Source organism: Mytilus trossulus, chromosome 2 (assembly GCF_036588685.1).
Source record: "Mytilus trossulus isolate FHL-02 chromosome 2, PNRI_Mtr1.1.1.hap1, whole genome shotgun sequence".
NCBI classification, from domain to species: Eukaryota; Metazoa; Mollusca; class Bivalvia; order Mytilida; family Mytilidae; genus Mytilus; species Mytilus trossulus.
The window spans coordinates 50,908,147-50,928,079 of record NC_086374.1 but is presented as its reverse complement, the minus strand read 5'-3'; the positions used below and the strand labels follow the sequence as shown (position 1 = coordinate 50,928,079).

Below are 19,933 nucleotides of genomic sequence, written 5' to 3'. Positions count from 1 at the left end.
GTTGATACTTAAAGACGTTGTATTTTTATGCCACACCTCGGGGAATTAACTTTTTCGGTCTGTGCGTCCGTCCATCTATGCCGTTTCAGGTTAAAGTTTTGGTCAAGGTAGTTTTTGATGAAGTTGAAGTTCTAGTAACTTGAAACTTAGTACACACATTCTCTATGATATGATCGTTCTAATTTTAATGCAAAATTAGAATTTGAGCCCACAATTTTACGTTCCATTGAAAATAGAAAATGAAGATTCGAGTGCGACATCTATGCACTATGGAAACATTCTTGTTTCTTTAAGATTCCTTCTGATTCCGGTTTAAAATTTTGTGTATAATTTAATTACAAAACAGTTCTGGTATCAAGCTTATCTAAAGGAATTAACTACAGAAAGCACGAGCATTTGAATTGAGTCCATATGCGTACATATGTTTATGACTGACAAAGAAGATGTTTTGAAAATTGAAATAAACGTTTATGAGAGAGCAACCCATTAACACATTTTCACATCTGAGATTACCATATACAATTATGCTTTTCGCCATGAATCTTCCAGGAACTTTTAAGGAAATGTATCATTTTTATCGTTCGAGGGTCCAGTCTGTATAAGCCAGTCAAGGTCGTTAACATTCCCCAAATCATAATTTTTACTGAACAAACAAAAATTTTGATTTTAAGTAAAGGAACTTGATACATACTACACAATAATTATCATATTTTGTGTAAATATTCAATTTACATTGATTTTTTGTCAACATCCAAATGTGCCAAGACCTTATCTTTGCAAACCGATATATCAATTAGTGTCGGCATTTGATATGAAATATATTGTGAATTTTCTTGACCTTTACATATATAAAGATAGACATGGAGCACTAGGTTATATGTTATAGAAGGTAAGACCAATTAAGATTAATATACGATGTGCGCACTATAAGAAATCGAGTCTTAAATAATATAACAGTTGCAATATACATTTTTAGTATTCGACTCTTATGTTGAAAGAGACGATTTTAGTTTAATAATAATATTCAAAAATAATAACAAATAAGGTGTGGTATGCTTGCCAACGAGACAGCTCTTCACAAGAGACTTAATGACACTGACATTAACAACTTAAGGTTACCGTACGGCCTTCAACAATGAGCAAAGCCTATTATATAGCATACCACATGTATGCTACTAGTAATTGTTTTAAAAGAAAGTCGTGTTTAAAACAAGAATTATCTAAATATTTGTTTCGGTCTAAACGTATGATAATGTAAATAGATCTTTCATATATGTGAATTCTTTGACATTTAAAGCGTTTAAACATTAGGGCTTCCTTATGCTATCAACTTTTCTTTATCATACAGTTTATATTATATTGTTTTTGCATATATATGTTTTAAATTTACTGTGTATTAATTCATATCATCACATCAACTCTAGATGTGAATGAAGACGCGAGTTCAACTCGGATATAGAAAAGTCATAATATTAATTATACATGAAAGTTGAAAAAGTGATCTGATAGAGTTTCAAAATTTTAAAATTGTCGTTTAGTGGCAATTTTCGATTTTGAAAATTATATACGGAATCTACTTCATTTGTACTACAAATATGTTTAACCTTTATAAGACATATTTGCGTGTATATGATTGTGAAACAGGAATACGAATTCTGTCTTTGTGATAAAATACTAGTACAGGACAATCTATAAATACATTTGTGCAATACCATTTCTTATTTAACACAAGACAATGATTGCTAGAAGGAAAAGAATAGCAAGTACCAGAACTCAAATTTCTGTTCTGTTTCAGCAATGGATTGTTTAATGACATATTACCATTAATTTAACATGTCTCTTTTCCTAACGAATCCTAAACTGAACGTATAATTATCAGTTTAGATCGATTTTCTTCAACTCTCTATAGCCATGGTATCTCCAGTAATTTACAGTTTTAACTAATGTCTTGTCAGAACGTCTATCAAAGATGTCACTAGGGGACGTTTAACTTTTACAGCATAAGGAAGTTCAAATACAAGTGCAAAAAAACTTTATTACAATCAACTGTTGTGTCATCACTCTCCTCTGATCTCGTGCACTATGACTTCGGGTTACAACTAAATCAAATATAAAAATAGTATATTTCATCATCTAAACATACACCCACAAACAGGAGAGGGAGAGCGAGAGAGAGGTCAAACGTATATAATTTTATTGAATATACAAAATCAGAAAACTATCAATGAATAAATGATATTATACAAATATTCATGTTACATCTGAACACTGCAACGTCATACACCTGACACCTTCGCAAAAATGCAACCTAGCATGACAGGGTATAGCCGTACATTGTGGTTATTGAATACTACGTTAAACTAAGATTTTGTGTGTGTGTCTTTCTTCTGACTTGGATGGTGAGTTGTCTCTTTTGCGCTCTTACCATATCTTCTTATATCTATGGAACAACTATCTCTCAACAGTAGCAGGATACTTGAGGACTATATATGCATACACTCAGTGTGTTGTACATTCATGCTTCTTATTCCGGAAAGTTACCCCAAAATAAGTGACCATATCTGTTCTTTGTTTAAAGTTTTTGAAACAAATGCCAATTGCGAAAAATAATTCTGCGCAAATGATATCAAACAGATTGCCATTTGTATCTCGCATTATTTGTCAATATATAATTGTCAAATTCCTGGATACAAGCCTTGAAGATAATAAAAATGAACAGTTACTGTACTTCTAAATCAAATGAATGTTGAAACACTTGTATTTATTTTACTTGATACAAGACATATCCAGAAGCGCCAATTAGACGCCAACCGAAGCAATGAAACCTACTAGTCAATTAGCTAAACAGAGTTTTTGACATTAATTTCTTTCTTTCAAGAGCAGAATTGCTTCATAATAAAGATCCATCTCAACAAAAGAACGAGCCTTAAAAGCAGTGTAATGCTAAAAGTGTCTCTAGTGATATTGATTATTTCCAAACTAATGTTATTTAGCAGTTTTTTGTTACTATGACAGTTTGACATTCGTATGGATATAACAAATTTTAAACATTGATTATTACAATAAATTGTAGAAGGTTGATCTTTTATGCTGCGTCTTTTAAAGAAAACCATACTTGTATTTGTCATTCAATATTTTATAAACATTAAAATTGTATACATAATGTTTTCCGATTGAATATGTGAGATTGAGATACTACTCGTAGAAACATACAAACAAATTGCTAGATTTTTTCATTTGCGTGCCCATTTTTAGCAATTTGACATCGACATACGTTTGTGCTTTTGTACCTCGACTTTAACAGTCAGCACAATAGTTAAATTTACGAGAGTGCCTTTTTCTCTTGTAAACTTTTACGTATATTATTACCAGTTATATATAAGGTGTGACCAAACCGTTGGAAACTTTTGCATATTGTATGCCGTATACTCGTTGTTGTGTCCAGTTGTATATTAAATACAAAGGAGATAGATAAATGAATTGATTCCATTATTCAGAAACAAATCCTTAAATGTATACAATATTCAACTTCATTAGGGTAGTTAATATTTCCAGCACATTTACGTTTGTCCCATGAGAGCACATTTCTGGTACAAAGAGCTAAAACATTAGGCTGTACAAATACTCGCACTCAAACGAAGTCTGGCAATTTTAAGATCAATATCAAACGAAAAAGTAATTTAAACACATTGAAGTTTTCCCAAACGTGTTCCAGATATCATCATGAATATTTCTACAAAATACAATGCACTTCCATTTTTTATTCCGTATCATTTATCACCAATATGATGGGGAATGATTAGAAATTTAAAACACAATTTAGTCTGTGTTCAAAGAAGGTTGATTGCAAAGAACAATTTGTTATCAAATGTAAAATTTTTAAAAGCAATTATATATGTAAATATTCAATTTGATACATGATTGTATATGCTAGTTGTCTGTAACTTGTCGTCTGGTAAAATCAATTACGTTGAGAAAGAAATGCGACGTCAACTCGGCGGTATAATTAGAGGGTAACAATTCGACGGCAGACCTAAAGGAGACCGGGAACGACAGATTACTTTGTAACTCGTTATTCAAACATCAAAGAAAAATAAACATAAAATTACGCAAATATCAAATATGTTGAGACTATTAAACAACTTGAATCATATATATTATAAAATTACAATTATGGCTATAAATTCACACCCAGGCGGGAACCCATACAAGCCCTATGTAACGTCAGGTGGTTGGGTTGATATGGGGCTATTAGCCTTGGTGCGTTCGTTTATCAGTAGTATATGATAGAAAAAAAATTAAATACATATCCTTTTTCATATCGACACAGGCATTATCCTCCGACCAATATGATCAGCCCTCGCTTATTGTTTAATCTGGAAAAAGTAAAATGAACTATCAAATTTTATTTTCATAATGGCCTAAAGTTACCTGAAATATTACATTATTTAAGCTAGCAGTCAGTTTATCTAAATAAACAAATATCGAAGATATTATTTTAAGACTTTCATCCAATGCCGTGTTATTTTTGTAATTTTTTACCAAGTGTGTTATAGTAGAAGGTCATTATGCAGATTTGTTATTCAGTCAATTATAGTTCAAAACATTATAACAATTTGCACATGTGTTTCAGGTGTTTCAATAAGACTTTTAATTTTATGATGTCTATAAGAGTAACTATCCATTTGTCAGAAAACGAAGATAATTATAACACATTTAAACACTATAGATTGAAGTGACAAGTTTATTTGATCTTTGTTAGTTATTACGTACCTCATTTTGAATTATTCATTAAACACAAATGGTACTATTCTATTATAAGTGGAAGACTTCAATGGCTGCAAAACACTTTTTGTGTATCTTACTTATGATCTTTTCATTTCTGCAACACTTCAATAACAATTTTTAAAAGAACACTTGCAACAACTGTAAGAGGTTCGTGAACATATGCAAGGGTGGCCAGGTGCAAAGCAACATTTTTAACTGCATCTAGAAATCTATCATAATTCTCTTTTTTTCATTGATAGTCTAAATTATATCTTCTTTAACTCGGTAGACTCATTTTGCTTTATCTGCCTTTTCAATTTATTTCTAATTTGTCCTAAAGTGCATGCATTAAATATTTGCTACTGAATCAATCGCCATTTAACCATATATTTGTTTGCCTTTATAACTCGATATTGCTTATTGATTTTAGTACTCGTAATTCATCAACGTACAGTCGTTTAATTTTCAGTCAATTCATTTCCGTTGCAAAAAAAGAAATTAATTCCTAAATGCATCATGGAATCTTCTTTGATTAGACCACACCAAACTGCTGATTAATTCCTGATATATATACATTTGTATCTCCGGGTTTTATGTGCTATAAAAGAATGAAGATGAAGGAATATCGAATATTGTTTTCCTGATAAGTTATATTTTGACTTTAATATATTTTAGAAAGAAAGTATATCTTAAAAATTAGCAATATCCATCAATTAAGATGACCCGAACTTGTCTAATTATCTTAACAAATAATGAATCAAATTTAAGAAAATAGGGAAACAACCGTTTATTAAGGACAATAAGTATGCAGGTTACAAGAGCGCAATGATTTGTTTACATTTTACCGGCAAGTTGTTAACCCCCTCCACCTCTACCCCCCCCCCCAAGATTGTACTCAGAATAGAATCCTATACGACTTCTGACTTCTGATTGGTTGGAATTACATTAAATCGAAAGCTTATCCAATTAGATTTAAAAATTGCCGAAAATCATTTTCACATTTTACGAAGTTTAAAAAAGAACTTTTATTTCTGCACGTCGGAGCCATTTTGACCTGTACTGTTCGTCTACACTTCTTATATATCAAGAACATCGATAGAATATCCAATTAGAGAAACATATCATGGAATTATTAGTAAGGAAGAAAATGGTTACTAAGATCATCTATGGTGCATACTGTTTGGAGACCATAGACAGTTTGACTTTAAGGACAGCAAACCAGAACTGAAAGAATTATACTGGCTGCTTTGGGTTAAGGTCTCTTAAGGTCATTGGTCATAACAGACCATAAAATGATAATTGAAAGACACATTGCTAGACATAAGTGCTCTTCAACTTAATCTATAATTACGGATACAGATGAATCAATTTCTAAAGTCATAAATAGCTATAGCGCTCCTTGTAGTCCAAACATACGTCAGTACTCGAAATATAAATATAATAAAATTTAGAATGTAAATTGGGAATGTGTCAAAAAGACAACAACCCGACCAAATAAAAAACAACAGCAGAAGGTCACCTACAGGTCTTCAATGTAGCGAGAAATTCCCGCACCCGGAGGCGTCCTTCAGCTGGCCCCTAAACAAATATATACTAGTTCAGTGATAATGAACGCCATACTAATTTCCAAATTGTACACAAGAAGCTAAAATTAAAATAATACAAGACTAACAAAGGCCAGAGGCTTCTGACTTGGGACAGGCGCAAAAATGCGGCGGGGTTAAACATGTTTGTGAGATCTCCCCCCTCCCCCCATACCTCTAACCTATGTAGAAAAGTAAACGCATAACAACACGCACATTAAAATTGAGTTCAAGAGAAGTCCGAGTCTAGTCCGAGAATAACATTACTTTTAATTAATTTAATTAGGGATGTAATGCATCTTCTGATAGGCTGACGTTGTTTTGTTTATCAGCTCATATACATAATTTTGGTCATGTGATCTTGACGTCATCAACGTTTTTTCATAGCAAATCCGGTTTAAAATGAAATTTAGAATTGAATTAAAAAGAAATGACTAAAAATATTTCGAAATAACATAAAAATGTGGTGCATTTTTGATGTTATTTCTCTATAGACCGAAAAAATATTACAGTCATTCACTTAGAATCTCGGGATTTCCAAAGTTTGGTATCGATCCGAAGTTAAAAAGTTATCCGAGAAACCCGTGTGGTACGTACTGCATTCTGCATCATTTAATATGTCTTTTCTTTTTTACAAGTTGTCACTTTACTGTGAACACCATATAGATCTTTTCAACTATTTGGTTGACATTGCACACATAATCAATCACAAACTAAATGATGTACCTGATTAGACTGCTTTATAATTACAGGAAGCTGCGATTGATTAAACATCGAATCATTCAAGTCAGCTTGATAATGGGAACATGATACAGATGAGATAGATTAAACGGAATATTGAAATTTCTACGTTTGATTACATCTATATGTATACCAGCAGATGTTAGAATAGATGGTTTGTATTTTAATATCATCTTTTCAGATAGTATGGAAGTGAATATGAAAATATGTAGCTGTTATTTACTATATATATCGTGATTACGGAGAGGTCAGGAAGGAGGTATGTTCTCTTTTATTTCATTTCATTCTTAAGATTAATTAATTCAGTATAGATGTTCTTGTCTATAAGACAGAATAACTAAAGCAGTTTCAATTATGTATATCATTATTGTCTTGTTTTCCGTCTCTTCATACGGTGTTCATAATTACAAAAATAAATGTTACATGCTTGTGTTTATTATGTACGCTGTGTGCATCTTTTAGAAGAAAACATTAAAGAAATTAAATGATGATAAAGATTTGCCACACGAATCGATTGGACAAAGATGTCAAATATTATGATCCATCGACTCAGATAATTAAAGACAGTGGGTGTTTAATGTTAATTCTAGAAAACAAATCATATTTATTCGGGTATTGTGTTCTTATATTCTTCATCTTTTTGTATATATTATTTATATATACCATTTTGTACATCCTGGACAATGATTGTGTTGCATTCATCTCAAAAACCTACACTTAACGTTCTTTGAATTCCATAATTTTAAAAACAAATTCATTAAAATTTAGAAACACAAACAAAATGACTTGAAATAAAAGCCACTTTTTCTGAGATAATTTGTTTAAAACAATATAACACAGACAAACAATAATTGTCTTTAAAAACCTGTACATCAGCATATCATATCTATAAAACTCCCCTAGAGGTTTATATCCATCAAGCGATTTTTGCGTTCTGAAGTATTTTCATTAATACCTGTGCTGGTAAAGACATTTTGTTTACAAAACAATCTACACGATATTTTTCCAAAGTACAAGTAATCTCAAGGATCTTTCACAAATATTCGAACTCCGCAGAGTGTAATTTATAAAAAAAGATTCATCATTTTTGATATACAGTAGAATTCATTGCATATTTTTAACAATCTGAGCACCTGTCTACGACATTTGCTTGATGTAAGCAGAAAAGAATCATGGATGTGTACGGCATCTTATTATATTGACTTTTGAAATATCTAAACAAGTATCCTTCAGAAAAGTTAGCCCGCTGGTTCTATGAAGATATAAGTGCTATGTTTATCAAAGGTTACTGTATCCATACCAATTAACAGTCTTTATTGTTGGTTGTTTATTAAAAAAAGGGATGTTTATTTTTAATCTTTTTATTTATGAAATGCACATTTATACTTCGAGGGGTTGAGGGCATATAAACAACACAATACAAATAGTCCTGTCAATCTAGCATAAATTGGACCCTAAACCGAAAGTAATTGCAACAGAAGGTTTTTAAGTTTTAATCTTTAGCATTATACCCCAAATATACACAGAAAAAGTCCCATAAAATCTAACTTGAGAAAGACTAAAAAAATCACCATTTCTTGAATGAAAAATGCATGAAAAAAACTACCCATAACACTTTGTACATTTCATGAGCAGAAGATTATATAATTTAGTCAAATACAAACTAATAACCCCATCAAAGTATCATACTTTACATAAATTTAAAAAAAAAAAAAAAATGACAAAAAAGACTAATTTTTGCAAGAGTTATCTCCCTTCCAACGTTAATTTCCAAAGGAAATTAAAAATGCTGATTTTGAGTTTTCCTCAAGTTAGATTTTATGGGACTTTTTTATATGTATATAAAGGACATAACGCGATAGATTAGAACTAAAACATTTTCTGTTGCAATTAGTTTGAGGTTAAATCTTAGTTTGACTGTTCTAACATATATTATACACAATGCAAAAAAAACCCAAAACAAAACCATAACATATTAAACATTTATTTACACTGCTGATCGTTTATTTGTCATGATTTCTCAATATATCAATATTATTTTGTTATTATTTTTTCGTCTACGTCAATTGTAACATATGGTACATGTATTGAACACATCTGATTGTATGCTAGTTTTTATAACAAAGCAACAAGATATTTTTAATGCATGAGGGTTAATTATCTTAAAAATATTTATTAGAAAACACAATTGATAAATGCTGCTACAGTATCATCGCACAGTGTATACGCGAAGCTTCCGTTTAATAGCAGACATTTATTTTGGTTAATATCAAGATTCTTGTTTGATTCCGAAGATAAAACTGGCCAAAAATGAACCGCTGTTTGTATGCTTTTATTTTTGTTGTTGATGTTTTGTAATATAAATTCAAAAGAGGAAATTTACTCATGGGAATGTATAAAAAAGATACAATATTCAAAAGAATTTCATTTGTATCAGTATTAACGTTTTATTTGTATTTGTAAGATTACCTAAGTGTCCATCTAATATAAGGATTTCGTCGTAAAATAACTAACCGACTTGTATTGAGCATTTTCTGTAACAAACATCATATCTACATTTCATCTTTCTCGTTTTCTATAGAACTCACTTAGGTCTAACATTTGTACTGCCTTAGGAATTGACAATATAATGTTGATCTTGGTATCTATGATGAGTTTTTTTGTATGCATATAATTTCAGATTGATTCAATATACTCAGTGCAGTTAATACATGTTTTTGCTGGCATGAAACTGTTTTTATCCCAGAATACATTATGATTAAATAAAGTAACGTATGTGGCAATTCTCTAAGAAAACGCAGAGTTAAAGCTAAATAAATGAACTCAACATAGATACCAGGTTTGATTTTTATTTACGTCAAACGTAAAAAGTAAAGCTCTAACAATTAATTTTTAAAAAGGCCACCTAGGGTGAAATGCATATTTCTAGTTTTGCTATATACAGCCAAAGTTCTATTTCTGATGTAGAAAAGTGTTTAAAACTTTCACAGTTTTGTAAACAGAAGTTTTTACTCTATGACCATGTCAATGATAATTCATTTCAACACTAAAGTGCAGACTACTGAACTGTTGATACCCTCGTTGATAAAAATAACCCCTAGAACTCCACCAGCGGTTGCATCGACCAAGTAGTTGTAAAAATGTATGTGGAATCTTCTCGCTGCATTGAAGACCCATTGAACCTTCGGCTGTTTGTTGTCTCATAGACACATTCCCAATTTCTATTCTTAATTCTATTGTCATAGATATGTTGAAATGTTGTATGCAAGATGCGCGATTCGTCTATTAAATAAAACCATTAACATTCGAATAAAAATATTAAGTCCAAATAGAAACTGAAAAGAATTGAGGACCAAAATTCACGTATCGTTTTATCTCGTATTTGAAACCTTCTCTTACAGACGCAAAATGTCTTCTGTTTTATTTACATTTGTATTTAGTATGCCCTTTTGAATTAGGAATTCTTTTTTAAACAGAAGATCATTGTGAGACGTTGTTAATATTCATACTTCAGTGCTTGGATAAAAAGACAAATCGAACTGTGTATGAAATTCAATGATAAAGTAAATATTTGATATACCACTGGTACAGCAAGAAACTTCATTTATACATATGAAAATAGAACAATAACAGTAAAATAAATAAAAACAGTCATATATTAGAAGTTTGGCGCTAATTCTACTGGAAAGCGATATTACCCTTTTTAAGCACATACTCGTAGGACATCGACACCAACTTGTGCAAATGTATGCATCTGTTTTATACCATTAGAAGAAAAACACACTACATCAGTTTAAGTGCAGCTTGAGAATTGTGTTTTCTATATTTCGAATAAATTTACTATTTCATTAAAAAAATAAGCAGTGTCTGAACCCGTATGTCTTACAATATAAGAATCTAAGAGTCTCCAGCAAAGGCATTTACTTGGTTTGAATGTTTTTGAAATTTAAGAAAATCTCCTGGTTTAAGTTCTAGCGCTTGTAATTTGATAATGTTCTAATTGTTTTGCAGATTTTCAGATAAACATTTATATCTATGCCACACGGTAACTGACGGGACAATAAGTGAAACCTTGGTTCGTTCATCCTTCCGTCGTTCTGTTCTTCTGTCCGTTATAGTTTCGTTAGTTTGACATGTTTGAAGATTAAGCGGGTGCATTCGTGTCCTCATACAAATTATTCTTTTATTTTATGTTAAGTAACTGTTTGAAATTTCTTGTTCAATAAGTTCAATTTGTACAAACAAAAATTGTAAAATATAGATATATTGAGGAGACTGCCACTTTTCTCTAGATTAAGTTCATTTTAAACTACCAACTTTACTTTCATTACAATTAACTATTATGGCGAACGGTTTATGACAGTTTATATAACATATTTAGCGCCGATAATATTGAATTAAGCACTTATATGTTATTGCAGTATCATGCGTTTTGAATTTTATATTCTTATATGTCTAACCGAATTGATACGTTAGAGTTTGATTTTTATTTAATTCCCTGAATCACGTTATCGTGTTAGCCAAGGTTTGTTTTAGAAGGAAGTTGATTCCGAACCCTGCTGGTCTTTGAAAAAATGACTGTCAATAGGTGTCATGTTTGTTCTTTCGTGATAAAAGCGGTCGTTACCACTAGCCACACTATTCAGCTATGTGATGGTTCTTCTTGTTTGACTTTAGAGGTAAATGGGATTTTTAAGTGCAAATAATATTTTCTGTTCCTTAACATATAAAACACAAAAAGTGACTTCAACCAACTTTACATAAGCTATAAGACATATAACAGGAAAACAATTGGTCGTTAACAATAAAAAAAAAAAATCGTCTCATATTCAACAAAAGTCTCGTAAAGTTGTGCATGAAATGCAATTACGATATATGTTTGCCGTTTTTCCGAAGTCATTGCAAAAATTAATATGAATGACATTCTTAGCCAAAATCAAAATTATATCAGAATTTGTACTTTCAGATATAAAGTATATCGTTATGTAAGGGATGTCTTGCAATGCAAACTTTTTTTACCCAAAACATTGTATGTCAAAAGTGCCTTTCAAAACAATGCATACAAATCTGACTGAATAATATTTTGATTATACGAATTTATGTTAAATCACTTTGAAGCCTTTACTGAGTGTATTATCAAAACTATTTCATATTTGAATACCAATTCTGTGTGTGAAAGAAATTCAGGAGTTTTTGAACATTACATTATTGATTCTATGTGGATCTACAATATGATGAATTGAACACCCGATACACACTACTAATATATGATACTTTTTCCACTTTACTTTATTAGAATAGATATGATGTATTACTGATGGAATAGATAGTTTGTCACATCTGCTGTATATCACCTTAATCAATGTTTCAGAAACTAATTCGAACAAACACTTTGTCCTCGATATGAACTAATATTTTATATGTTGATATGTCAATATTTATTTTAATTTCAGATCTGAATGAGGGACACCCACCTAAAACATGCATGGTGCTTACAAATGTTCATTAGTACACGTGCTTTGTCTTCTTGGCTTTCATCTACATAACACAGGCAGTATGAAATTATATCCTTTTATTTAAGTTGAAATGTAAAATATGAAAAATTAAATTTGCAGACATTTCTCTAACTTTAATTCATAAATAGAGTGTAATCAACTTTCATATTCAAAATGATCTGATGTACAACTAATGTATTATTCATGAATAGCGATTTGTTCAAAACAGTATTCCTTTTTAAACTATCATAAAAATCACTTATTAGTAAATGTGGCACAATTGAAACGCAGCACTTGGATGAACTTATTAGTTTAAAAACAAAATTTCGATTGCAAACTACTCGATAAATCATAAGCACTATCATCGAATAGTATTATTATAGATTAGCGTGTAACAATAAGAATGAATACCTTCATTATTCATATTATTCATATATGAATAGAACCTAACATTTAGATTGTTTATCGTGTTCGCTTGGTTGTCAAATACATTTTGTACTAAAAGCTTCAATAGTCAATACTCAGAATAATCTTAAAGTACTGATTATGCAAACCAGAGACGTATTAGATGTCACTGTGTAAACTGAATAAAGATTTAGGTTTACCCTCAGACTAACTGATTGATGAAGTCTGTTAATCAATTGACAAGTGATCACTCAGGAGTAATAGATGGGGATGTTTCTGTCTACTTTACCACCCCTGACTGTTATGCATGGTTTTAAGTAAAGATTATTTATATATTGGTTCAAATATGGGATGTATATCTATACCGATTATCTATTAAAAAACTAATTATCTCACCCAGGTAATCGAGTTCCAGATGAGCAGTTGTTATTCCAAGACTTGATGGTAGGATATGAGAAGTCGGTTCGTCCAGTTGTCAACTCTTCGTCTGTCTTAACTGTAACAATAGGTCTAAAGCTCAATCAAATTGTAGACTTGGTAAGATGATAAGTATACTAATATGTGTACCTTTTTAATTTTGGAATATGAAAAATATGTCAAAAATGAAATACATTTAAGAATAAAACGTTAATACAACATTATGCTGTTATATGTAATATTGAAACACTTGTAATCTACGACACAATTACCCTTGAAATTATCCTTAGATGTTCTTAAAAGTTCCATTAGTTGAATCACCGTTTTGACCAGTGGTAAGTCATTCGTTGTTTAAGGTCTAAATAGTTGTCACAGGTACCAGATTTATAATTTAATACGCCAGACGCACTTTTCGTCTACACAATTCTCATCAGTGACGCTCAGATCAAAATAATTATAGTTAGAAAGCCAAACAAGTACAAAGTTGAAGAGCATTGATGACCAAAAATACCAAAAAGGTGTGCAAAATCCAGCTTAGGTAATCTATTCCTGTGATAAAAAACAACTAAGTATTTCGAATGCCTATTTAACAATTTTAGTGACATAATAAATATCTGCATACCAAAATCTGCTATTGTTCGACTCAGTCGGACACACGGAATTGAAAAATATCAAAACAATGAATCATTTATTTCAAAGAACCAGGCTTATAATTTAATACACCAGACGCGCGTTTCGTCTACACAAGACTCATCAGTGACGCTCAGATCAAAATACTTATAGTTAGAAAGCCAAACAATTATAAAGTTGAAGATCATTGAGGACCCTAAATTTCAAATCATGGTGCCAAATACAGCTAAGATAATGTATGCCTGGGATAAGGAAACCTTAGTATTTCGAGTAATTCATACTTTTGCAAACAGTTAATTTGAATAAATAACAATATAATTGATATTCATGTCAACACCGAAGTGCTGACTACTGGGCTGGTGATACCCTTGAGACGAAATTTCCACCAACAGTCTCAGAAAAACATGAATATCTTTTGATGCCAAAACTGATAAAATACATTTGTATTGTTGTTGTGTTCGTTCTATTTATAAGAGGTATTTGATCTTTTTTAGACTTTACACCTTGTTTTTTTGAAGAAAACAAACATTTCCGTTATCGTTTGAAGGATTATCATACTTTTATATCCGTGAAACTCTATTTATAAATAAACTGTATTAAGGGGGCTCCTGGGTATAAATGATTTTTTTTTCTAATATAGGATTTCGCTATATTTTTTCATAAATGAACTTTATCAAATACTTAAAAGAAAAATGAAATAAAAAAATGGGGTCACCGTTCGATTAAGCTAAAATCTGCATCTGGAAGAAGCATACATTTTTGTTAATGTCCTTTTTGTCTGTTGAACTAATAGGAGAAAAAGAGGAAATATCGAAATAAAAAAATAACCTAATATAAGAAATCGCTTAAATTTTACAATTAATTAGTTTATGTACAGCTTATTTGAAACCATTATAAAAAATATAGGTCACCGATGAGTTAAAAAAGATATTTCAAATTTTAGGCCAAAAAATGGCATTTTTGCACCAAAGGGAGATAATTTGGAGTTTTTTCAATTTTTAAAGTCATCTGGGGCCAAACCAAATAATTTTTTGAGGTTGTTTTTTGTACCATATCATAAAGTAACAACTAATAGTGTAACAAATAAAATTTGTAATTAAAAAATAAAGGTTTAATTTTTTGCTTAAATTTTTGTACCCACGAGCCACCTTAAACGACTATCTCAATGAATCTGTAAGACAATTTTTATATATTATTTGTAGGATGAAAGATATCAAGTCTTAACAACGAATGTATTCATTGATCAGGTAAAGTTATCAGAATTTGATTAAAAAGAGAAAAGAAAAAAAAACGAGAAATGATTATCGCGCTTTAGATGTCGAACGTACAGTAAAACTTGATTGTATATTGGAATTATGATATCCGACAAAATGCAATCAAATTAAAAAGTCAAATATCAAAATACCGAACTTCAATGATTATTCAGAACGAAAAGTCCGTTGTGAAATGTCAAAATCAAAAATTAAAACACATGTAACAAATGGAAAACAACTCATATTCCTGACATGGTACAGGCATCCTTAATTAGAAAAAAGATGGGTAAAACTAGTTTATAGCTAGCTAAACCTATAACTTGTATGACAGTTGCATACGATTAAGTCACATTAAGTCACTCTTTTAAAGCTAAGCTTTCTAGAAAACGCATCTTATATATTATTACTGGACAAGGATTTGAAATTATATAGCGATTGGTGCAATCATTACAGGGGATGCCTATCCTGTCGATACCGGCCCGGTTTCAATCCGTCTGAAGTTCATGCGACTCCAATGCTTACACTCGTATCTATTTATATTTGAACGGCTTGACATAAAACATGTTACCTTTATAAATATAGTCAATACTCGATGGGAGCACTAAAAGTATCACCTTAATAATATTACAGGAATGGAGAGATGAACATTTAATGTGGGAGCCTAATCAGTATAACAATGTAAAGTCGTTACGAATACCAACTAAACAAGTTTGGTTACCAGACACGTTTATATATAACAAGTATGTAAAACTTATTATATACAACTCCAACTCGTCTCAACATCAATCCAACAATGTTAGATCTGTAAATTAACCTTCGCAACTGTTTTGTTCTTCCCTCGCCGGTATTCGAACCCATGCTACTGAGATAACTTATTATATATATATATTCAAAGTACAATTTGAAAAATATAGATATACCAGAAATTCTGATATTTAACAATTTGTTTACTTATAGTATTATGATTATGCAAGTATCAGTATGTTACATACGGTATTATAACACACAAAACTGAAGGTTTCCGATCTGAAATGACACCAAGAAAATAACATAAAAAGAGAGTGAAAATACCAAGAGATCAACTTAAAGTCCAATAAAAAGGGACACCATAATGTTAAAAAACAAAAATAACGAAAAGCAATCAATAATAACAAAATCTTACACGGTAAATACAGATTGAGTGGCACGAACCCTTTAATAAATCAGTGAGAAAAATCATGATGAGGTAAACCGTTATCCAAAATGTGCTATTTTACATCAGATCATCAACTGGAAAAGAGTAATACACTTCTAAAAAAAGAAAAAAAGTCTTCTGTTTTTTTTTTTTTTTTTAAATATGTTTATTTTCTATAATAAAGCGCTGATGACGGATCCACCGGATTTATGCAGGGAACATACATACTAGTGACTTATGATGGGACTGTCTTGTGGCCAGTTCCAGTTAAACTAAAGAGTTCCTGTAAAGTTGATATAACATATTTCCCTTTTGATGACCAAGAATGTATACTACGTTTTGGTTCATGGATTTATAGCGGAAAGTGGATGGACTACCAGTCTACAAGTAATGCTACTCCGATAGACCTTACCTCCTATGTTAACAACAGTGAATGGGACCTGTTATCGGTCACACTACGTAAAAATATCCGGCGACATTCCTGTTGTCCGGATCCTCATCCAGATTTAACTTACATTTTACATATCAGACGTAAAACATTTTACTACATATTCAATATTATTGTTCCATGTGTTATGCTATCAATTTTGACATTATTGACATTTTGGCTACCACCTACTTCCGGTGAAAAGATCACACTTGGTCTATCTGTTTTCTTAGCTTTTTCCATGTTTATGCTTTTAATAGCCGAGGAAGTACCTGCAACATCCGAAGCTGTACCACTCATAGGTTTGTAGGAGTGAAGTTTTAATTTTCCAAATATTTTTTTTTAATATAAATCAACAAATAAATGAATATCATAAATAAAAACTCCAGATTTTATAGAAATGTTTTAAAGTGAAATTAAAAAAAATATTGAACATCGAGGAAAATTCAAAACGGAAAGTCCCCAATCAAATGGCAAAATTAAAAGCACATTGATCAAACGAATGGACAACAACTGTCATATTCCCGACTTGGTTCAGACATTTTCTTAAGTAGATAATGGTTGATTACACCTGTTCATATAGCTAGCTAAATATCTCACTTGATCGCTAGTCACATAAAATACAATTATATCGACAATGATGTGTTAACAAAACAAACAGACGTAATAGGTATAAATGTAAAAACAAAAGGAATACAGCAGTCAACATTGTGTTATCATCTTAATCACTATAATAATAGAAATATGCAAACACACATTTACCATGGCACAATTACACAATGAGGGGTTGTATAAGTACAGAGCCGTGTCTTATGTTATAAAGAAACACTAAAAAACATACAGACATTTTGAAAGCATATAAGAAAAAGTAAAAGATAGGAATACATAAATTATTATTGAACAATAACACAATGATGGGAAGTATAAGTGCAGAGCCATGTCATATATAACACACAAAAAAAACCTACAAATTTCAACTACATTCTATGTCAAATGTCTTTGTAACCTACATGCGTTTGCTTCTTTATCACACCATATCATTTTAATATCTTTTCAGGAATATACCTTTGTGTTGTTATGACAATGACATCATTGTCTGTAATAATGGCAGTTATGGTTATCAACCTTTACAATCGTGGAATAAAAACCAAACGAGCGCCTATGTGGTTAAGGATATTTGCTTTGAGATGGATGTCAAAACCATTATTCCTGAAGCATGATCTGTATAAGATTGCCAGCACCATTTCTCTTGTAAGATATTGTTTTAAAAAATGAATAAGTTGCAATAACATACAAAATGTACTATTTTACCGTGTCAATAACATATTTTTGACTCTTGAGTTGTCAACGTCTTTCACATATCTACAGTTTTCAGCTTTCACCAATAACAAACAAGGGAGAAGTCCTATAACTCAATAAAAACACAGGTAAATAGCCCAAAACAGAGATTCATAGAAAACTAAGGTAAAGTCAATTTAATTCATTTTTGTTGAATATTTCCTCAAAGAAAATGAAACTTCAGAATCATTCTTGATAAGGTTAAAACAAAACATATATATCTATTAGCATATTTGACAGTCAATTCATACAATTTGTTGTCTTTACAGGAAGAAGAAAAAGAGGGTTTATATCTATGTAAAAAACATAAAATTCAAAACCAAAAACCTTCAAAATGGAAATCAGTATCAGATGATAATCAAATGATGGTTCCGTCATCGTCCTCCGTAAGATTTAGGAATAGAGGCAAGTCAGACACAGCATCAAACGAAGCAGACGTTGAATTAGAAGAAACAATCTGGCTCAAGAATGACGAAATTCACGAACATTCCAGTCAGTTGAGAGAAACAGAGTATACCACAAATCGGTCAATAAACAATAATAAGAAGGAATCAAAATTTATTGAATCAAATACACAAATAAAGGAAGTTGTTATTAGACCAGATGCTGAGGTTGAACTTAATCTAAACGCTATTCAGTGCAAAACCCGTAACGAGTTAGTGAAACGAAAATTCATTGTAGCAGAATGGCAGAGGATAGCCACCGTTGTCGATAGAGTATTATTTTGGTTCTATTTCCTTGGGACGCTAGCATCATATCTTATAATACTCGTTTTTGTTCCAAACTCAAAATATTCAGAATGGAGTGATGCCATAGATGATGTCAATGATATTGATATTGAAACGAAGTGATCGACAGTTTATTCGTACGCTTTATACTATAAATCGAAAGATAAACCAATTAAAGATATTAAATTTCTTATTTGTCGTAATTTTCTAATGAATTGGTATAGATTTGTGGTATACGTCATTAGATATATAGCTACCTAACGAAACAATAAAGACATCTTGTGGACTGTATAGGAGTGTCAACAAACATCACTAGTCAATATTTCAATATCAAATTTACCATTTGAAAAGAAAGTTGTCATAGACAATAAGAAAGAGAAGAACCAAAACGACCCCATACAAAGCGTTATGAAAATTGACAGTAATCGCAATCATATGGCAGATTTTAACCTATTAAATGAACATGCAGTTAATCCCATTTGTTAAAACCAAAATAAAGGGAAAATGAATACAAAGTAGGGAAACTGGTAAAAAAAAGTTTGCTTATTAGTTGCTGATTACTAACTTTGGTAGTTTCTGTTATTTCTTGACAATAAAACTATCGTATAGTATGTCGTATATTCGATCTTTACTTACAAAAATGTAGCTAATAGTTTCATCATGTGTAACCCAACTTCAAGTAGTCACTTATGATTATATTGTCATCCGGTTTTTGCTGAAGAACTTTGGCATGGATTATTTCTAACAACACTTAGTCTTATTCATTTCAATTATATCTGTCGATCAATCCAAATAAGAACAAAGATCATAGTTTGGCCACCCCCTAACGGCTTGACAATGTAAGAACACAATGAATTGACATTTTAATGCTCACTTCCTTCTTTTTATAAAGTTTATTCATTCGATATAAACACTTAAGTGTGAAATGGCAAACCTTCACCAGGTACTAAAATATACTTTTTAAGTGAATGATTT

The 19,933-nt window shown here is 31.0% G+C and overlaps 1 protein-coding gene across 3 annotated transcripts; it reads left to right on the top strand.

The window, feature by feature from the left end:
* Positions 1–811: 811 nt before the first annotated feature.
* On the top strand, positions 812–19,148 carry LOC134707512 (neuronal acetylcholine receptor subunit alpha-10-like). Of its 3 annotated transcripts, none has more exons than XM_063567317.1 (9): positions 812–889; positions 7,103–7,245; positions 12,545–12,645; positions 13,392–13,528; positions 15,241–15,285; positions 15,922–16,031; positions 16,650–17,194; positions 17,950–18,143; positions 18,500–19,148. In XM_063567317.1, the coding sequence occupies exons 3-9, from the start codon at positions 12,573–12,575 to the stop codon at positions 19,079–19,081; spliced, it is 1,686 nt and encodes a 561-aa protein (XP_063423387.1). In that variant the 5' UTR covers positions 812–889; positions 7,103–7,245; positions 12,545–12,572; the 3' UTR covers positions 19,082–19,148. The 3 variants fall into 3 exon arrangements, with proteins under 3 accessions (XP_063423387.1, XP_063423385.1, XP_063423386.1); XM_063567315.1 differs by having other exon boundaries at positions 7,103–7,350; XM_063567316.1 differs by lacking the exon at positions 812–889 and adding an exon at positions 4,919–4,935 and having other exon boundaries at positions 7,103–7,350.
* Positions 19,149–19,933: the final 785 nt, after the last annotated feature.

What these genes read in the sequence shown, in the direction of transcription:
- LOC134707512 (XM_063567317.1), top strand. Translation starts at nt 12,573, where the DNA reads ATGCATGGTGCTTACAAATGTTCATTAGTACACGTGCTTTGTCTTCTT. An exon ending in CGAAGCTGTACCACTCATAG is followed by an intron (nt 17,195 to 17,949) that starts GTTTGTAGGAGT and finishes ATATCTTTTCAG; the next exon opens with GAATATACCTTTGTGTTGTT. An exon ending in TTGCCAGCACCATTTCTCTT is followed by an intron (nt 18,144 to 18,499) that starts GTAAGATATTGT and finishes TTGTCTTTACAG; the next exon opens with GAAGAAGAAAAAGAGGGTTT.